Genomic DNA, 17,284 nt, shown 5'->3' with positions numbered 1-17,284 from the left:
TCCACCGAATGGATCAGCTGCTGAGGCTTTGTGTCCTTGAGGTGGTTAGCTAGGCTTCGAAATAATAAGAATCCGCGTGTGGCCACGGGGTCTCACGCGGGTGACGCGGAAGAAGCGAGTGCGGTTCGTCCGCTTGAGACACAACTTCTGTGTTGTTAAACACGAGCTCGGGAGTGTGAAGAGTTGTGAGGTTTTGCGTTGTGTGTCTTAGTGTATGTTGGTGTGTGTCTTAGTGTATGTGTGTGTGTATATATGTATATGTATTCCCAATTGATACGCCTGCATGGGCCTTCGACGGTGCATCGGGTCGCGTGTCATTGATTATTAGTGCGTCCAGTGTCGCCCACCACCACCACCACCACCGCATATGGGCAGTGATATCACAAATCAGTGAAAGGGGTCCAGATACAAAGGGAGATGCTCAACGATAAGAAATCAGGGGAGGTACGCGAAGAAGTGGAGGTCAAAGACACGAGTATATTTGCATTCGGCGCGTGTCATGCCAAAGCGAAAGAGAGCGGCAGGCGGAACGCAAGCAATGGCGCTCACTGGTACGCGTAACGCGGTTATGAATTCGAGAAATACGATGATAAACCAAAAAAAAGAGAATATCGATACCCGTGACGGCTGGCAACCACGGTGGTCCAAAACGATGGGGACAAAAAACTGCACCACAGGACATGGGTGGCCGATGCTGCTGTTGCTGCTGCTGCTGGGAATCCCCCCCCCCTTGATGAGCCACAAGGCAGGTGCCGCCGACTCGTTCGCTTGCCACTGTGTGTGTGTGTGTGTGTGTGTGTGTGGTGTGTGTATTTGGGGGGTGGAGAAGTACAGAGGGAGCGCATATCTCGGGAAGAGGTCAGCCCACCCATCCTGCACTCCTTTTCGCTTCTCTAAAAGCAGTGCATCCACTCAAAGACGTCAGTGTTGCTACACCGGCTCCGAATATCCCCCTGCCCCCTTTTTCAATCATCACCCCCTTTTTCCTCCTTTTTCACAAGGACCTCCCCCTCGGGGCACCGCTCGGAAAGTACTGCCGCGACCACCTCCTCAAGCGTCTCTTCTGTCGCAGCAGAGCCCTGGCGCGCCTCCCTCTCTCGCTGCTTGATACGCAACACCTGCATGAACCACATGAGCAGCTCCGGGTGTACTGTAGGGACTTCAGGCGGGGACGGCGGTGCGGTAGCTGGCGCTTCAGCGCGGCCGGTGAGGGGATTCTGAGAGTCGTGGCTAAGCATGCAACTTTGTACATCACGCATGAGGACGTCCAGGAATGAGACGGGAGACTTTGAAGAACAAAGAGATCTGCGAAGAGCCGAGAGGAACGGACGTCCCTGCGTGCGCCGCCGCGGTGTGGCGACTCGGCTCTCTTCCGGGCCGAAAGACGCGGTGGTACCCATGAACGGTGTTCTGTGCGTGATGCCGATGCGGCACTCTTGAAGAATGAAGGTGGCCAAAAGGTACAGTGGAACTTGAAGGGTTGAGGCCGAAGGCGTTGCCACCCCGCCTGACGAGGCTCCGTCGTGCAAAAGAGTCTGCATTATCGCGCACGACACAGCAGTGTGAATGGCAGAGCCCGACGTCGCTGAATGCAAGTCGGTGATACCCCGCATGCAATCCAACCTCACCGTTGCATCAGTCGACGCTGTTGTTGCCAGTTGCGGAAGAGAAGCTCCTCGCTCTGCCCCCTTTACAGCTGTCGCTTCCTCCACCCAGGCCCGCCAGAGTTCCACGGATGACACGCCGTTCATAGTGGCCTCTACGAAGGCACGGCCAGCACACGTTTCGGTATTTCCCAAACATTGTGGGCCCGATGACGACTCAGGCGATGGGCGTCTGGATTGGCCTGGCAACGCTACTTCTGTGCCGTGTGCCATCGTCGCTATTGACGCTGTCCCTACGCTGTCGCCAGTTTCCCGGCAGAGATTGGGAGCGCGGCGTCCACAGTCTTGACGACGGCGATGAGCCAGGGCTGCGTGGTGGGGTACATCCCTCACGTGGGTCAGGTACGTGTGCTGTGGATGCTCTGCGAAGAACTGCAATACCGCTGCTAGTGCACGGCCGTACCACTCGCGGAGCAAGACGCTCTCGATACGACCATAGACATCCGCAACTGCGGCGGTGTCAGACGGCTTCTCATTTTTTTGCTTTGCCACAGCCGGCGAAGACCCCAACTCGGCTACGCATTGAGTCTCTGCATATGCGGTGGGGATCAAGCTGCCACCAGTGCACCCCTGTGGACGTGGAGATGGTGATGGTGGTGGTGGTGGTGATGTCTGCTGCTTCGATGTCGTCTTCGCAGTAGTGACGGGAGTGGCGCACCGTTCCTCAACCGCCCGCAGCGTACACAACACCCGCAGAGCGTGCTCCACTGAGACGACGCGATCGAGCGGTAATGCGAGCAGTGAAAAGCGTCGTCCAAGGCGATCTACTGTAGACCCAGTGTCATCGCCTGCGGCCGCCCGCAGCGTCCGTACGGCATCGCCCCAGGTGCGCTCGCCACCTCGCGTCAGCAACCAGTTCAGCAGCATGGGTGGCAACAGTGACGACGCAGGCAGAACAGACCACAGTTGACTGCTGAGGGATTGCGTAACACGACGAACAGCAGCCTCCTCTGTCTCCAGAGACCAATGGTATGGTCGCTCATCCTCGCCACAGCCGTCAGACGTCGCCTCCTCTGAGTGCTGCGGTGCCACGCTCAACTGAGCAGTTCTTTCTTTTGCGTATCCGTGCATCTCCTCCATCTGCCGCATCAACACATACAGCCATACCACTACATACTGTTCATTGGCTATGAGTGTGGTCGGGCATGTGCACAACAGCTCCACCCAACTGCGCAGACGCGCAAGACGACGCTCGACCTCCTTACGGGAGTAGCGCTCAGACACCAACACAGAATGTGAGAGAGCCCCCATTGCAACAGCAGAGTGCTCGTCTAGGGATGAGACACCAGAAGACATTGGAACACCGGTTTTAGACGAAAAGCTGGCTAGAATCGAAGTGCGAGAAGGCGGTGCACCGCGTTCAAGGTGTAGACCCGATGTCGTAATAGCGGCGCGAACGGCCCTGAACAACACCTCCACTGCCGACGCCCCGCCAGGCACACCAGAAAAAGTGATCTCCACGTCCGCCATGAGTCGGCCCATTTCCCCAAGAGGGGTCACGCGCCGCGGTAAGTGGCCCCTGTAGTTGAACAGCGCTGCTGCCGCCGCCTCCGAACCCGTGGGCGCCTCGGATTCTTGGGTTACCCAGGCGCAAGCGACCGTCGTCAAATCAGCCACAGCCGCCACCAGGGACAACTTTATGGTATGGCGCACATCCACCTCCACCGGGTGGTCGCCTCCATCAACACCCACAGCAGAGGCTCTCTCGTGCATACTGAGCGTGTCGGGACCACAGTGCCAGCGAGCCATCCAGGCGGCTTTGATGATCAACTGCCGTGCCGGCCCACTTGTCACGTACCGCAAGGCAAGATCCAGCCACTCTTGCTGTTCATGGGTAGAGAGGAGCGCACGACAGTAGGCGTGATGCTGATCCGCCATTCGCCGCGTCCCCAGCGCAAGCGCGGCGTTGGCAGTCTCGTCAACAGATGTTGACGCGAGAGGAGAGCGTTCCGATTTCACAGGCGATTCCCAGCCGTGAGGAGTATTGCGAGTGCGCGTCGTCTCCACATAACCATTCTTTGGGGAGCAGCGGTCCGGCGCTACGCCGCCTTCCTCGCCTTCGCGCTTCTGTCGCTCCAGAAAGGTAGTCCACTCGTTAGCGCAGCGTGCGTGGCTGCGAGCGAGGCACTGCAGTGCCACGTCAAGCGCCTCAGCTGGACGCAGCCAGCGGTCCACGACCAGCAGCACAGCCCTGGTGAGTGAATCGTGACGTCTTTCCATGACCGCCGTGCGTCTGTCAAACCGATTTGCCGTAGAGGACGCGTGCGCATCGCTGCCCAGCAAAATACGGGCCCAGCGCGCGGCTTCGGTGTCCGCCGCCACGCCACACACCACGACACGGTACCAAAACGTTGCATCACAAGGCGTCCAGCGGCGAAGCGCTTGACTTGTAATAGGGGAAGGCGGTGCCGCTGTGGGTGCATGAGAACAAGAAAAGAAGGCCTCCAGCAGCGCTGGCACCGATGCCACGCCGTCGTCCCGCCGACACCACACCTCCCTGGGCTCTGCAGGTCTCGCATCGCCAGGAGCGGCACACGTGCACGGCAGCTTAGACCATATGTTTTTTAGTGTGGTACATGCAGCCATCCAGGACGGAGCTCGACGCACGGCTCGCGTCAGCAGACACAACAGCGCCTCTTCCTGCTGCGGTGACAGAATCAGCGGCCGCGAATGCGAGCCGGCCATTCCCGAGGAGACCAATCCATCGTCGTCTGATATAAGTTGCTCCATCCACGCGCAGAGCTCATCAAAGCTAGACAAGCGCGTAGCGACGCGCACGAGCCGTAGCAGTGCCTCCTGCTCCTCGTCGACAATTGCAGTAGTAGCTGTTGTTGGTTGGCAGGGCCCCGATCTCGTCGAAGATGCCTTGCGTTCAAATTCGATCCCAGTAGCAGCATCGGCGGTGCGTCTACTCGGCGCCTCAGCCCGGAGGACAGGCACTTCTGCAGCGCCGACAGAGCGGCGCCGCCGTACCTCCATCGCGCGCCAAGAGAACACGACAAGGTTTCGGGTCACAGAGAGCAGTTGTTCCCTGGACATGGAACAAATCTCCCCATGCACCGCGTCAGTGGTGGCTGCGACGGATTGCAGCCCTTCCCGCGTAGAGGCAGCGGCGATGGCGTGCACCATTTCCATCGACGACGCATCCTCGATAGAACGCAGTTCTGTGGACCCCTTGTTGTTGCCCGCGAGAGCAAAGGCAGTGCGCTGCTGCCACGGTGTCAACGGCAGCTCTTGGCGAGACCTCGCATCCTCTGCCGGGGGCCACTGCTGCTCACTTGCCAAGGCGCCAAACCGCGCGTGGTGCGTTTTCCACGCACCCTCCAGAAAAGACAACAGGTGAGTAAAGTAGGGCACCCCGTGCGCAGCACGCCGAACCAGCGCCAGCGCGTCGGCCACTCGGCCAACACCCTCCCCAAGCGAGCTCTCCAGTGTTGGTGTCGCAGTCCCTGACCCCGCTGCCTCTGCTGGAATCGCAGCCAGGGAACGGAGGTAATCCGGTGCCCATCCGTAACACTGCATGTGATGGATCGCCTGCACTGCTGACCACAGTTGTCGAACCAGGGACGCGGATGCTGTTGTCGAGTCCGTGCCTGCTGTAGAATCCGAAGCGGTCCTCAAAGACGTGGGCGGCGCTAGAGTGATTTGCAGTGATTCTAGAAACCCAAGATGAAGAATCGTGGAAAGGGTTAGCGTGGGCAGTGGCAAAAGACGGCTGTACGCATTTTCGTGGGCGCTGCAGCTGTAGTACCGCTCAGGCACGCCGCCACCCCTGTCAGAGCCGAGGAGAACTGCTATCGGATTGAGTGATGCGTGCTGTAGAGAGGCATACGCGATGAACGCAAGAGGCGAGGCAGAGCCGCGAGATGCAGGCGACGTGTTGTGACACAGTGACTGTGACATCGCCGCCTCAGCTGTACTTCGCGAACTGTCACCTCCATGTCCGGAGTCGGCAGGGCCCGTGTACAGCGCCTCCCGTCGTAGGAGCATCCCGTAGACGGCAACGATGACCTCCAGGGGCACCATATTATCATCTGTTGTCGGGCACTGTGTTTCGTGTCTCGGAGCAGCGGAACCACGGCGGTGTCTTTCAATCTCGGTAAGTGCGAAGAAGCACTCGAGAGCACTCCTCCACGAGAGAGAAGAGCCACAAAACAAGCGTGACACGGAGACACGAATAGGCGTGGATGTACCGGTCGCCACTGGTGCCACGCTAGAAGAAGAAACCACTGATCTTACACTGGTGTAACGAAAGCCAGGTCCTGCTCCATGGGGATCCTCTGAAGAGGCTGCACGTATTCCTGGCGCACATTCGTCGTTGTGATCACATTGGCCAGCGCCAAGTGGATCATTGGGCTCCTTTCTAGGGGCAAGGGCAACATGAACGCTGGAGTGCGGATGCCCAAAAGGCGATGGGGTCGGTGTGGGCCGCTGTCGCCGCTGCCGCACCGCCGCTGCGGACGTGACAGAGGATAAGCTAAGCAAGTCGATGTGCTTCCAACGCGACCCCATTCACACAGAGACACACGCACACACACACAATCCGACCGAGACACCGGTGTTGTGCCTGATTGGACGGGGTGGTGGGAAAACGGTATCCACAAAATGTAGAAAGAGGCATAGAAACCGAGGCAAACGGAGGATGATGTGATAAAAATTTCTTTTTTATAGAGAGAGGGCAGAAGGAGAAGAAGTGAGGGATGAGGGGATGCACATCGTGGAATGGAGATGAAGTATGTCCGTGACAAGGAGCCCCATCGCCATCGATAACAACAATGTGGCGTCGCTGACACACACACACACAGAGAGAGAGAGAGACTCGCATATCCAACAGAGTGTATGATGGGATGAGTGGGGAAGGGGTGGGGGACACACGGCGTGAGGACAACATCAGGACAGAGAGAAAAATCTGGAGAGGGGAGCAACCAATGAATGTGTGTATGTGTGTGTATGTGTGTGTGTCTACACACACACAGTTGGAGAAGATTCCAGCGCTGGCGTGGCAGCGGAAAGAGAAAAAAGGGACATGTAGCCCAGAGAAGCGCAGACATCCGGCGTACGGGGGGGGGGGGCCACAAAAAAAGGGGGACATGCCAAAAGAAGATGAAAGCGGAAGCAAAGGCCCATTCGGCAGACACTCCCACCTGCCCAACCTCACTGCTTCGCCAGGAGCTTCGTCTTCGCACGATCTCGCTTTTCCCGAAGACGATTCCGGTCTGAGATGGCGTAGTAGAGTAATTGCATCAGGATGATGGCGTTGAGCGTGGCGGCAACGCTAAACTGTACAAGCATCACCGCCTTGCCTTTATCCCAGGATACATTCAAGGCTGTCGTCATGAGACGCACAATGCCACCGCTGAACGCTAGGAAAAAGGTAAGAAAAGAGAGCTGCCCGCGGCACCGGGTGCGGTGGTTCGCGCAGATTTGCGGTACACGACTGCCCATGTTCAACAAAACTTGACCGCTAAGCACAAACTCATGGACCTCACGTGGCACCTTTCCGCTAGACAGTGCGTACAGCGCGAAAATCTCGGCCACCAGCGCGATAGCCGCCCCACGCGCCTTTTTCTGCATTTTGGCCACGAGCAGCACCAGCACCGCAAGCTGAAGCGTTATGAAAAAATTCTCGCCACAGTCGCGAAAAGGAAGCCCCCGCACGAGGCCCCAGCTGGTGGAGATGACGTAGGAGAACAATTCTACATAGAGCGACGACAAGGAGATTCCGTCCGCTCGGTTGCTCTTCAGTACCTTGAGAATCTGAGGTACTTTCAAAATGGATGCCCCCACCACCACCGCGTAGGAGAGGTAGTTCGAGATAAAATACCGCAAGACAGATTCGACAGACATATTTTCAACCCTTCTTTAGTTGTTGTCGTCACTGCCTAATGTGTGTGTGTGGGGGAGGGGGAGGGGGAGAGGAGAGGAGAGGAGAGGAGTCAAACGTGGGAAACGAAAGAAAGGGAGGGGGGGCGGGGCTGGGCTGGGCTGGAAGAAAAAAAAACGGGGAAGAAAAAAAATACGTGTCAAAAAAAAAAGAAAAATATATTAATAAATTGAATAAACGTTCAGAAATCGGATATGACTGAATGTGTGCGTGTGTGTGTTTTTTGTGTTTACTGCTTGTTTTTCCCGTTTGGGGGGGGGGTTCTTCGTTTTTTTTGCGTGTGTGTGTGTGAGAGGGGAGAAGTCGGGGACGAGAAATATTTAATGTGTCAAATATATGTATATATATATTTTTATACAGAGGTGAGGGGACGGGGGCGGGGTGGGGGGGTAGAAGAGGTGCAAAAGTGGCCAAGGGGGGCCCTAAGAGAAAGGGATAGACGTCCGCACCCGAAATCAACGCGCGTACGCAGACAGTCCACGCACACCCGCAACGAAATATATAGAAAGAGCGAAACAGGAGGGTGGGAGGTGGGGTATGTTGATACGAGGTGAAAGGCAAACAAACGAAAAAAAAAGCAACTACGCCTTCCCCCTACGACCGGGTAATGGGAGGGGGGGAGGCGGGAGGGGGGAACGACTGGGTTCGTTGTTTTTTTTTTTCGTTGCTGGTGCTTGTCACTGATTGTACATGACGTATATTTCCTATTTTTGTGTGATTTGTACTGTTGTGGTGGTGATGATAGTGGGCCAAGATCCTGACGATATCGCACAAGTACGAGCAGCGGCAAAGAGCAGCAATAGAGTAAAAGGAATACGGGGTGGCAGAGAATCGAGCGCTCCCATGCAGCAGGTACAGCCTCCTACTCACACAAGCACAGCTTTGTTTCAAACGTTGCATAAGCCTGTGGTTTGTCCTCAATGCCGTCTAAAGAAGGGGGCAAAGACTCACACACACACACAAACTACGCGATTAAGGGAGGGAAAAGGCAACGTATTGCAAGCAGGCGCACACATCATCAGTAGTCTCCGTACCGCTGAAGCCACTCCATTATCCGCACCGCCTTCTTCACACAGTGGAAAAAGGGCAGCGCTGAGGTGAAGAAATGCAGGTGCTCGGCCCGAGATCCATCAGCGGTGACCTCCTCATTCACTACATCACGCATAACGCTGCCGTTGTGGGGATAAGCAAAGATGATGCGCAGCATGTACTCCGACTGGCCAGCGAATGCGCTCTTTACGAGACGCGACCACATATGCGTGGCCTGCACCGTCGGGGACTGTAGGAGGTGCGTGGCTTTGTGACGCAACCTTTGGTTGAAGAGATAAAAGTCCTCCGCGTCTGAATATGAGAGCGCCTCATCTGTGTGGTGAGAGGAGGACTCCTGTGTGTTGTTCGCGCCAGACGCAGTGACGACGCCTTCCTTTGTGGCCTTTCGCACTTCGGAAACCCTTTCCAATGTGACCCACTGCTCCACCTCACCCAGGTTGTACCACAGCGGATAAGGGTACCGCACCAGCTGCTCTGTCATTGGATCTCCAGCGTCGACCAGGGTCACGTAAGCGCGTATGTACTCCCATTCTGCTCGGTAGTGCTCCAGCACGTCGAGGGAAAATGCAGTGCAGCTGCTGCAGCTCCGCCCACGAGCACTTATGAGCACCAGTGGTTTGCGGCAAATAGAAGGGAGGGCTGTTGGGGAATCGGTGTCCGCATCGCTCATTCGAGGATTCGCTGCGCCCGTTGGCCGTGTCAGACGCGGCAGGGCCAGTGTTGAAAAGCAGCCGGCATCTCGCAGGGCGTCACGCACCTCGCGCCATGGTCTCAGGAACGGCTTCAACCCCGAGTCGTAGTCCAATTTTGTTTTCATGTATATGGTCCCCCAGACGTCGGTGCCGTCCGCCTCCGCATCAAAATCACCTCCAGACAAGTCCGCTGTAGCAGCGTGCGCCATAAGGACGCCAGAGATTGCGTTAGCACACGGCCGGTCGGCACAGCCGTCCATCTCGCCGTTTTCGTAGAATAGAGCTACGGCTCCCCGCTTAAGGTGCGCATCTTCGCGAGAACGCGGCACATGTGCGTCGTGCCGACAGCAAAACGATAGCGAAGCGTCAGGCAAAGGAAACATGAGCCCCACAGCCAACATCAGAAACACCAGACAAATGACAGATGGAGATTGCGATATCCGCGCTGACCCTCTGTACACACAGCGCTGCATGGAGTGTGGCGAGTGCACGCATGATGGGGTCAGTGCCTGTATTGGTGCTACGAGGGTATGCATCGGCTAGATGCGTCCCATGGGGAGGAAGGATGGACCTACTTCTCTCAGGTACACCTCCCTCCTCTGCCGCCTTCAACGTTGAGGATATGTGTTTTTTTGGGGGGGGAGGAGATATTCTGCGGCTCGCTTTCTTTTTTCTTCCCTGAGAAAGAACTAAGGGCGCATGCGGTGATCCCGTATGCGAGACGGAGAGCGGAGGAGGAGAAGGAAGAGGAAGAGAGGAGAGACACACCGGATGATGCGAGAAAAGAGAAGAGATTGAGGGGCTAGAGAAATGGGAACGGCAAAAACACACAAGGTGCATGAACTTGTCCGAGATGAGTCACGGCGAAGAAGGCAAATAAACATATATGCCAGCGTGTGTGTGTGTATATACATATATGCATATATAGATATAGATGCGTCCATGTGTAGGCGTTCCCCAGTGTTACACACACACACACACACACGCGCGCGCACGCATAGATTCCGCCTTTGTTCCAAGATGGGTGGGGGAAAAAAAAAGAGAGGCAAGCCGAGAGACCCAGACGTTACACCAAAATGCGCATCTCTAAAAGGGATGCAACCATTCATTGACCCTCTTCATGATTTTGTACTGTTGTCGTGGATGTCTTACATAGAGAGCCATGACCGCAGCTCAATCTTTGATCGTCCAAGTCCTCCAACCAAGCGAGAGAAAGAAAATATAGGGAAGTCTTACCGATGGGAAACACGTGCCCATCGTCATGCGCGTGTGCATGAAAAAAAAAAGCGATGCTACCAAATATATATATATATATGTATGAAAAAAAAGGATCCTGTGTCGTCCACTATACGAGTCTTCTAAGAGTAACCCCTGCACCGCCCCCCCACCCTACCCTCTTCTTCCTCCTTGTCACTCTCCCCCCTTACGCGTCGCCAACGTTCAACAACACAGAAAAAAAGGCTACGCACACACACTCACCGCCCCGCCTACTTTCTCTCTCTCTATATATATGACCCCAAGCGAGAAAAGGGAAAAACGAGAAAACTAGCAACATCGAAGAGGAAGTCATGTATGCGGAGCACAAGATGGCAGAGGTGTGTGTGTGTGTGTGTGCGTGCGTGTATAATCCGGGAAGAAGAGGGGAAGGAAGGTGGTCGATGACAGGGAGGGAGGGACACAAGTCAAGGATGAGGAGAGAGAGCACTGTCATCACCACTAGCAATCGGAACCAGTACGCCAAGAACAAAAAAATGAAGCAGGTGCGTTGGAGTGGAGGTGCAGTGTATGTATGTGTATGTGTGTGTGTGGGGGGGGGAGGGGGGAGGGGGGGACACATACAACAGAAACGGGAAAAGGGCACGAGGCAGGAGGAGGGAGACAGCAAACAAAGCAACGAGTGAAACAAAAACTCAATAGCAACGCAACCCATCGCAGCACACTATTAAAAAGTGGAAGAAATGAAGGAAAAAGCAAAAAGATGATATCTGAGATTGTCCTTGTTGAGTCATCGATAGAAAAACCGAGTGTATAGTTTGTTAAATCGCGGCGGGTGAGTCACACACACACACACACACACACACACAGACACACACACGTACACACGTACACACACACACACCTTTTTCCTCCTCTCCCCTCCTCCCCCCTTGAAGGTGATTCCTCGCTTACAAACAAGAATAATTTTGTGAGAGTGTTTTCCAAAAACCTGAGAGGGTGGGCAAAGTGAAGAACTCATGTACGCGAGGGCCACGCATCATCGTAGGGGAAAAAGGGGTAAAAGGGGGGAAAGGAAGCGTGAGCAATCGGCAAAATAATAAACAAGTTAAACCACGCGTCATGGTCAACAAAATCTCTCCACACACACACACACACACACACACACACGCTTGTAAATACCCCAAAAGACGTTGAGGGATAATTCAAGTTTTACTAGGCTTTTAAACGTTGCTATTGTGTGTGTGTGCGTGTATGTGTGTGGAGAGAAGGGGGGGAGGAAGAGCCTCCTTACAGACACAGGTGAAAAAAGATAACAGCATGCAGGTAGACAGGGACCAAGCCGCCCCACAGCGAGCCGGGGAAGGGGGTGAACAGAGGCGCGCCCGCGCATACGACCTTCAAGTAACGGGAAGAGAGACACTGGATATAAAAATGTCCTCAAAACAAACCGCAGAGATGAAAGCGCGCACCTGCGCGTGTTCTCTTACTGTCGGTGCTGTTGTTTTCCCTCCTCCTCTCTCTTATCCCCTGGCCTTAGTAACCCCCTCCCCTCCCACCCCCTCGCGCTCCTCACAACACCACGTCTCGAATGAAGGGATGCAACAGGAGCTGCGCGCTTGTCGGTCGCTTCTTGTGGTCGAGCGTCAAGCATGCCTCCACAAACGCAATGAACTCCTCATCCATCATGTTCGCCGCCGCCAGCTTTTCGCGCAAGACGCTGTAGGGGGTCGTCCTCGTCGCCGTTCGTGGTGACGGTAGTGCCGCTCCTGCCTCGCGCACCTTGCGCGATCTGCACGTGTGCGGCGCCATGGTCGGGACCGGTGTGTAGAGGCAATACGGCTCTTCCGCGTCGTCGGCGTCACGCTTATCGGGGTGGTCACGTAGTGTATCTGCAGTGCCACCGTACTCGTAGATGCACCCGAACTTGTTGATGTAGTCGCTCGTGTGGCGACCTTCCCACAGCATCTGCCGCGGGAATGGCGTGCCACAGACGTACACGATGCGGGCCAGCATCTCAGGCACTGTATCAGAGGTGAAAAGCACGTCGCCTGTGACCATTTCTACTAGTAGTGCACCGAGTGACCACACATCAATCCGGCCGTCGTAGTCGCAGCCCAGCACCACTTCTGGAGCCCGGTAGCTTCGGCTCTGAATGTAAGAACTGAGGTGGTCGCTGAGGAAGCAACTGCTGCCAAAGTCAATCACCTTGACAATGCACCGGCTGTAGGAGACAAACATTATGTTCTCTGGCTTCAAATCGGTGTGCATCAGGTTGAGGGAGTGCACATACGCGAGTGCCTCAACTATTTGACGAGTCAGTCGGCGCAAACGAGGAACGGTGAAGTAGAACTCCTCCTCCTCCTCCCGGTTGTATTTGCCGTAGTCGTACAACGTGTCACGCAGCAGCTCCGTCACGAGCATAATGTGCTCCTTATAGTAGAAGGCGTCGATGAGGCGAATGATGTGCGCCTCATCGGGATCCTTCTGCCGATTTAACAACGTCAACAACCGTATCTCATCCAGCGATTGATCAAAGAAGTCTTTCGTGTTGTTGATGATCTTCAGGCACACTTGGCCGTAGCCCAGGATCTTGGGCTTGCGCTTCACTCGTGACGTCCTCTCTGTTGTGACAGTTTTGCGCTGCTGCTTACTAATGTTGGTTGTCGAAGTGGCACCAGAGCCTCTGGAAGGGGAGGAGGTCTTGCTTCCCCCGCCACCCTGAGTCGCATCCAGGGACCCGTCTGGAGGTGAGGCGGACGCACTGTACTCACTGTCACCGTCTTCCTCAGATGCCGAGCCCTCGTCGTCCTCGACCTCGCAGTCATAGATGGGATCCTGGAGATCGTAGCACCGCACCGCACGGCTGAACGTGGCCTTTCCCAACATCTGGATGATCTCGTAGCGACCAGCAATGACGGTTCCCGGCACGATGGGGAAGTTTTTTTCCTCCTCAAAACCGGTCTTGAAAGGGTCCATGATCACGCGCAGGTTGAAGGTGCCCATCGTGGCCGGGGCTAGGTTCTCGCGCACGAGCTGCCGGAAGCGATGACGACGCTCCTCGCGAGCTTTGACAGCGTCAAAACGCACGTCGCGCTCCACTTCGACAACAAACTCATACGGGGATTTCGGTTGGAAAGTGGTTGTATCCATCTGCGCAGTAGCTGCAGAAACCTCGTCATAGTTGCGCGAGTCGAAGTCGCTCTTTGTGACGAGGGCAGGTCTGGTCGCGTCAGAGCTGAGGTGTTCGCCGTTGTGGATGCACTCGTCAAACTGCTGCTGCAGAAGCCGCGCCTGCTGCTCCGTCACACCGCCGCCGTACGGGAACGAGGGAACGCGGAATACTTTTACACACGACGCCTTCAGCGCAGTCGCCTTGGCTGTCCTGTTGCGATTCGCCACGGATGCGAGAGCCTCGCCGCCGTCGTCGTCGTCGTCGTCTTCAGCAGCAGTCTTGGCATTAGGATGAGGACTCCCCTTGCAGTCACTTGGACTGCTGCAAATGCTGCTTTTCTGGCTCTGCTGGCGGCCATCGCTGGTGGCGTCGAGGCGGCGTGTCAGAGCCTCCGGCTTCCACGTTGAGGCCACAACTTCGCGGTACGTAGATGGGTTAACAGGCTTGAAGAGCACCTGGGTCTTGACTCCGTCATAGACAGTGCCGTCATCATCCTCCTCGTCCTCCTCTGCATCGAGCATTGGAGCAGCAAGACGGTCACGTGCCGTTGGCGCATGCCAGCCTAACACTGCCGAGGACTGCACCTGATCGCCGTCGCCTTGGTATGCAACCCCTTCCGCACCCTCTCCATCCGAGTGCACTTCCTCCAAGTCCGCTTGGTGCATCGTCTCCGGACGCGCACGCTGTTGCTCTTGATGCTGTGAAGACCCTGCAGGCCTGTGCTTGCGGCGCACAGCCGGGTCCGCCGTCGTTGACGCCGCCGCCTTCCCCGGGACATCGCGCTGAGTGGGTGAAAGTTGCTGCAACGACTCCTGAACGTCATTCCTGGGTGATAGCGCGGCTGGAATGTCAGTCAGCTGCTCTGTGAGATGTGCCGAGTGCACCTCAGACTGGGGGAAAACGTTGGTTGCGTTGGGATCCGTGTAATTGGGGGCATCAACCGTCACGGTGTGCGCCCCGGCATAACCGCCAGTGGCAACGGCGGCGTCTTTGCTCCCCATACTAGAAGTGCTGCCCGCATCGCTTCTCACGCGGCTCTCGATGGCCTGCATGAGAGCCTCGTACGAGTTTCGCTGCTCCATCGAACTCGTGCGCCGCCGAGCCGCGTTTGTCGCCTCCAGCATCGATTTGGCGAGGGCCTTGAGCTCCTCTATGACCGACTCGGTGGTTGTCACAGCAGCAGCGCCGCCGCCGGCGGTGGTGTTGCCCTTCAGCCCATTGCCACTCCCGTTAGCCATGATGGCGTCGCCACCACCCCCGGTGCCGTGGTGGCGGTACTTGATGCCGTTTGCGGTGGCACTACCAGCGCACGGAGATTGGGGGGTCTTCGACGCGGGATGGACGGTCACACCACCCACTTTGAAATCCAGGGCATCAGAGCCGGCACTTGCCATAGAGGCTCCAGCGTCCACTGAGGCAACCTCGGCAAAACCTCCTGGCGGCGCATCCCGAGCAGATCGACTATAGGCGCTGTATGCATTGCTCCCAAGCGACGTCATGGTCGGTTGGCGGGAGCTCATTCTCGTTTTTCGATACAGCCCGTGCTCGTGGTCTCCAGATCCGCACCACTGAGCCCTTTTTCGGGGGAAGGGAACTCGATCTTTTTCGATGTTGTTCCTCAACAATATGGTTCCCAAGCTCACTGTTTGAGTGCTCAGTTCTAACTCCCCTCTGCACCAACCGTCGTTTGTGAACGATGTGGTTTCGGGTGTCTTGCTTCGTGTTTCTTTTCTTCTTGTGTGTTTTCCCCACCGGCGCTTGTATGTCAGGAGAGAGGGGGAGGGGGAGGGGAGGGAGAGGGGAGAGGGGAGAGTAAAGTCTACTGACTGAGAAGTCACAAAAGGAAGAGCAAAAGAAAGACACCACACACACACAGAAAGACCCGTTTTTTTTCTCTCGTTTCCCCTTCTTCGGAAAGAGAGCCCACCTTCGATGCCAAGCAACAGAAAAAGAGAGAGAGAGGGGAGGGAGGGAGAAAAAAACACAAATGTTAGCAACAAAAATAAAGAAGGAGCACACGGTGTTGGGTAAGGGTGTCTACCTTTGTGTGGGAAAGAGGAGGAGGGGTGGGAGGACGGGATGAACAAGCAGCAGGACAAACAAAAAGAAAGCTAAAGAAATATTATCGATGTAATCACAAGATGCAGAGACGAAAAAAAAAAGAGGAAAATGTTTTAGTCGGTGTTTAGACCGCCAACAACAGCCACTCTCTGTGTCACCCTCTCCAAAAAGAGTCTTCCGGTGTTCCGCTACTCTGGCCCCCTTTTTTTTGCAGAAGGTATATAGAACTGCGTGCGTACGACTGTGTGTGTGTGTGTGTGTGTGTGTTGTAGAGGGGCGGGGGGGTGGTCTGACAACGGCAAAAGAAGCGGTGGTTTTTAGCCTCTGGTATGTGTTTCCCCCTCTTTTTATCTTTTTATTTTTTTTTCTGCTGCTGCTGCTGCCCGTACCTACCCGTGTTCTTCTCTGCGTCGCTGGAGCCCCACTCAGTTTCCGTCTTTACATACGGAGTGAAGGTGGAGGGGGGCTGTGTTGAAACAAACGAGAGCAAAAAGATCAGTGGAGGCACAACAACGGTGAAACAAAGGAGAGCAAGTCGCTCGTCAACACGCACACGCGCCACACACACGAAAAAAGAGGGAAAACAGAGGGGAGATGAAAGAAAAAAAAACGCAAACGGGAGTGACGAGCTACACATACACACGCGCGCGCGCGGAAACGACAACGAAGCAATACGAGAGGGGGGCGAACAGAAAAGCGAGCGCTTTTTTTTTAAGCAGAAATGGTGGGGTAGTAGTAGATAAATAACTGGCAGCTCAGGCGTCGGGGGGGGAAGAAAACTGTGGAGATGGGGAATATGGAGGAGGAGACAGAGTAAACACGCGTGGTGAAGCCTCTTTTGGGGAGTACACGAGGAGGCTTATAGAGGGGAGGGGAGGGGGGGGGGGAAGAGAGAGAAGCAAGACAATTAAAAAAAGGGGGCAATAGGAATGAGGGATGGGGTGCGAAAGATTGAACAATAGAAATGGACACCACACGCACGTGGGGAAGGGAGGGAGGGAGGGAGGGAGGGAAGGAGGGAACAAAAAAATCTATCGTCAATGTTGATGCCTCTGTACTTTTTGGTTGCTACTATTACTGTTCCCTCTCTTCGCGCTCTGAGGCGAGAGTACCTGTGGAGCGGGAAGTGAAGAAGGGATTATGAGGTGCCTTTTGAAAGGGAAAGTCTGTGGGGAGCAAAGGAGGAGGAGGAGGAGGAGGAGTGGGGGAGGGGGAGGGGAGGAGGGGGAGGAGGAGGAGGAGGAGGGGGAGGGGGAGGGGAAAATGTTGACGCAGCGTAATATGAGTATAGTGAGTTCTGTGTGTGTGTGTGTGTGTGTGTGAGTGAGGAAGGGGCTAGATGCACTGGCTTCTACGTGCGTGCGCACTTTGAGGGGGGAAGAAGGGAAGAAGGGAAGAAGAGCACAAGACAGAATAGGAAGAGAGGGGTAGGAGAACTACATTGACCCAGGAGATCACACGTGAGTGCCCACGTACCCCATGAATGGATTTGTTTCTCAGTCGATTCAACGAGGATAAGAACTCGTTCAAAGGCAAAACGGTT

The 17,284-nt window shown here is 55.6% G+C and overlaps 4 protein-coding genes across 4 annotated transcripts; all 4 read right to left on the bottom strand.

Annotated features, from left to right (window-relative positions):
* Nucleotides 1-965: 965 nt before the first annotated feature.
* Nucleotides 966-6,176, bottom strand: JKF63_06755 (uncharacterized protein; the record flags this gene model as incomplete). The annotated part of the gene is made up of 1 exon (XM_067902704.1): nucleotides 966-6,176. One exon carries the CDS (start codon nucleotides 6,174-6,176, stop codon nucleotides 966-968), a length of 5,211 nt encoding a protein of 1,736 aa, XP_067758597.1.
* A 642-nt stretch (nucleotides 6,177-6,818) lies between these two features.
* On the bottom strand, nucleotides 6,819-7,511 carry JKF63_06754 (uncharacterized protein; the record flags this gene model as incomplete). Its single annotated transcript, XM_067902703.1, has 1 exon — nucleotides 6,819-7,511. One exon carries the CDS (start codon nucleotides 7,509-7,511, stop codon nucleotides 6,819-6,821), a length of 693 nt encoding a protein of 230 aa, XP_067758596.1.
* Nucleotides 7,512-8,566: 1,055 nt separating this feature from the next.
* Nucleotides 8,567-9,826, bottom strand: JKF63_06753 (uncharacterized protein; the record flags this gene model as incomplete). The annotated part of the gene is made up of 1 exon (XM_067902702.1): nucleotides 8,567-9,826. One exon carries the CDS (start codon nucleotides 9,824-9,826, stop codon nucleotides 8,567-8,569), a length of 1,260 nt encoding a protein of 419 aa, XP_067758595.1.
* A 2,251-nt stretch (nucleotides 9,827-12,077) lies between these two features.
* On the bottom strand, nucleotides 12,078-15,200 carry JKF63_06752 (uncharacterized protein; the record flags this gene model as incomplete). Its single annotated transcript, XM_067902701.1, has 1 exon — nucleotides 12,078-15,200. One exon carries the CDS (start codon nucleotides 15,198-15,200, stop codon nucleotides 12,078-12,080), a length of 3,123 nt encoding a protein of 1,040 aa, XP_067758594.1.
* Nucleotides 15,201-17,284: the final 2,084 nt, after the last annotated feature.

Source organism: Porcisia hertigi, chromosome 14 (assembly GCF_017918235.1).
Source record: "Porcisia hertigi strain C119 chromosome 14, whole genome shotgun sequence".
In the NCBI taxonomy this organism is placed as follows: Eukaryota; Euglenozoa; class Kinetoplastea; order Trypanosomatida; family Trypanosomatidae; genus Porcisia; species Porcisia hertigi.
Note: the sequence above shows the minus strand (reverse complement) of the source record. Positions and strands in the feature narration are given on the sequence as shown.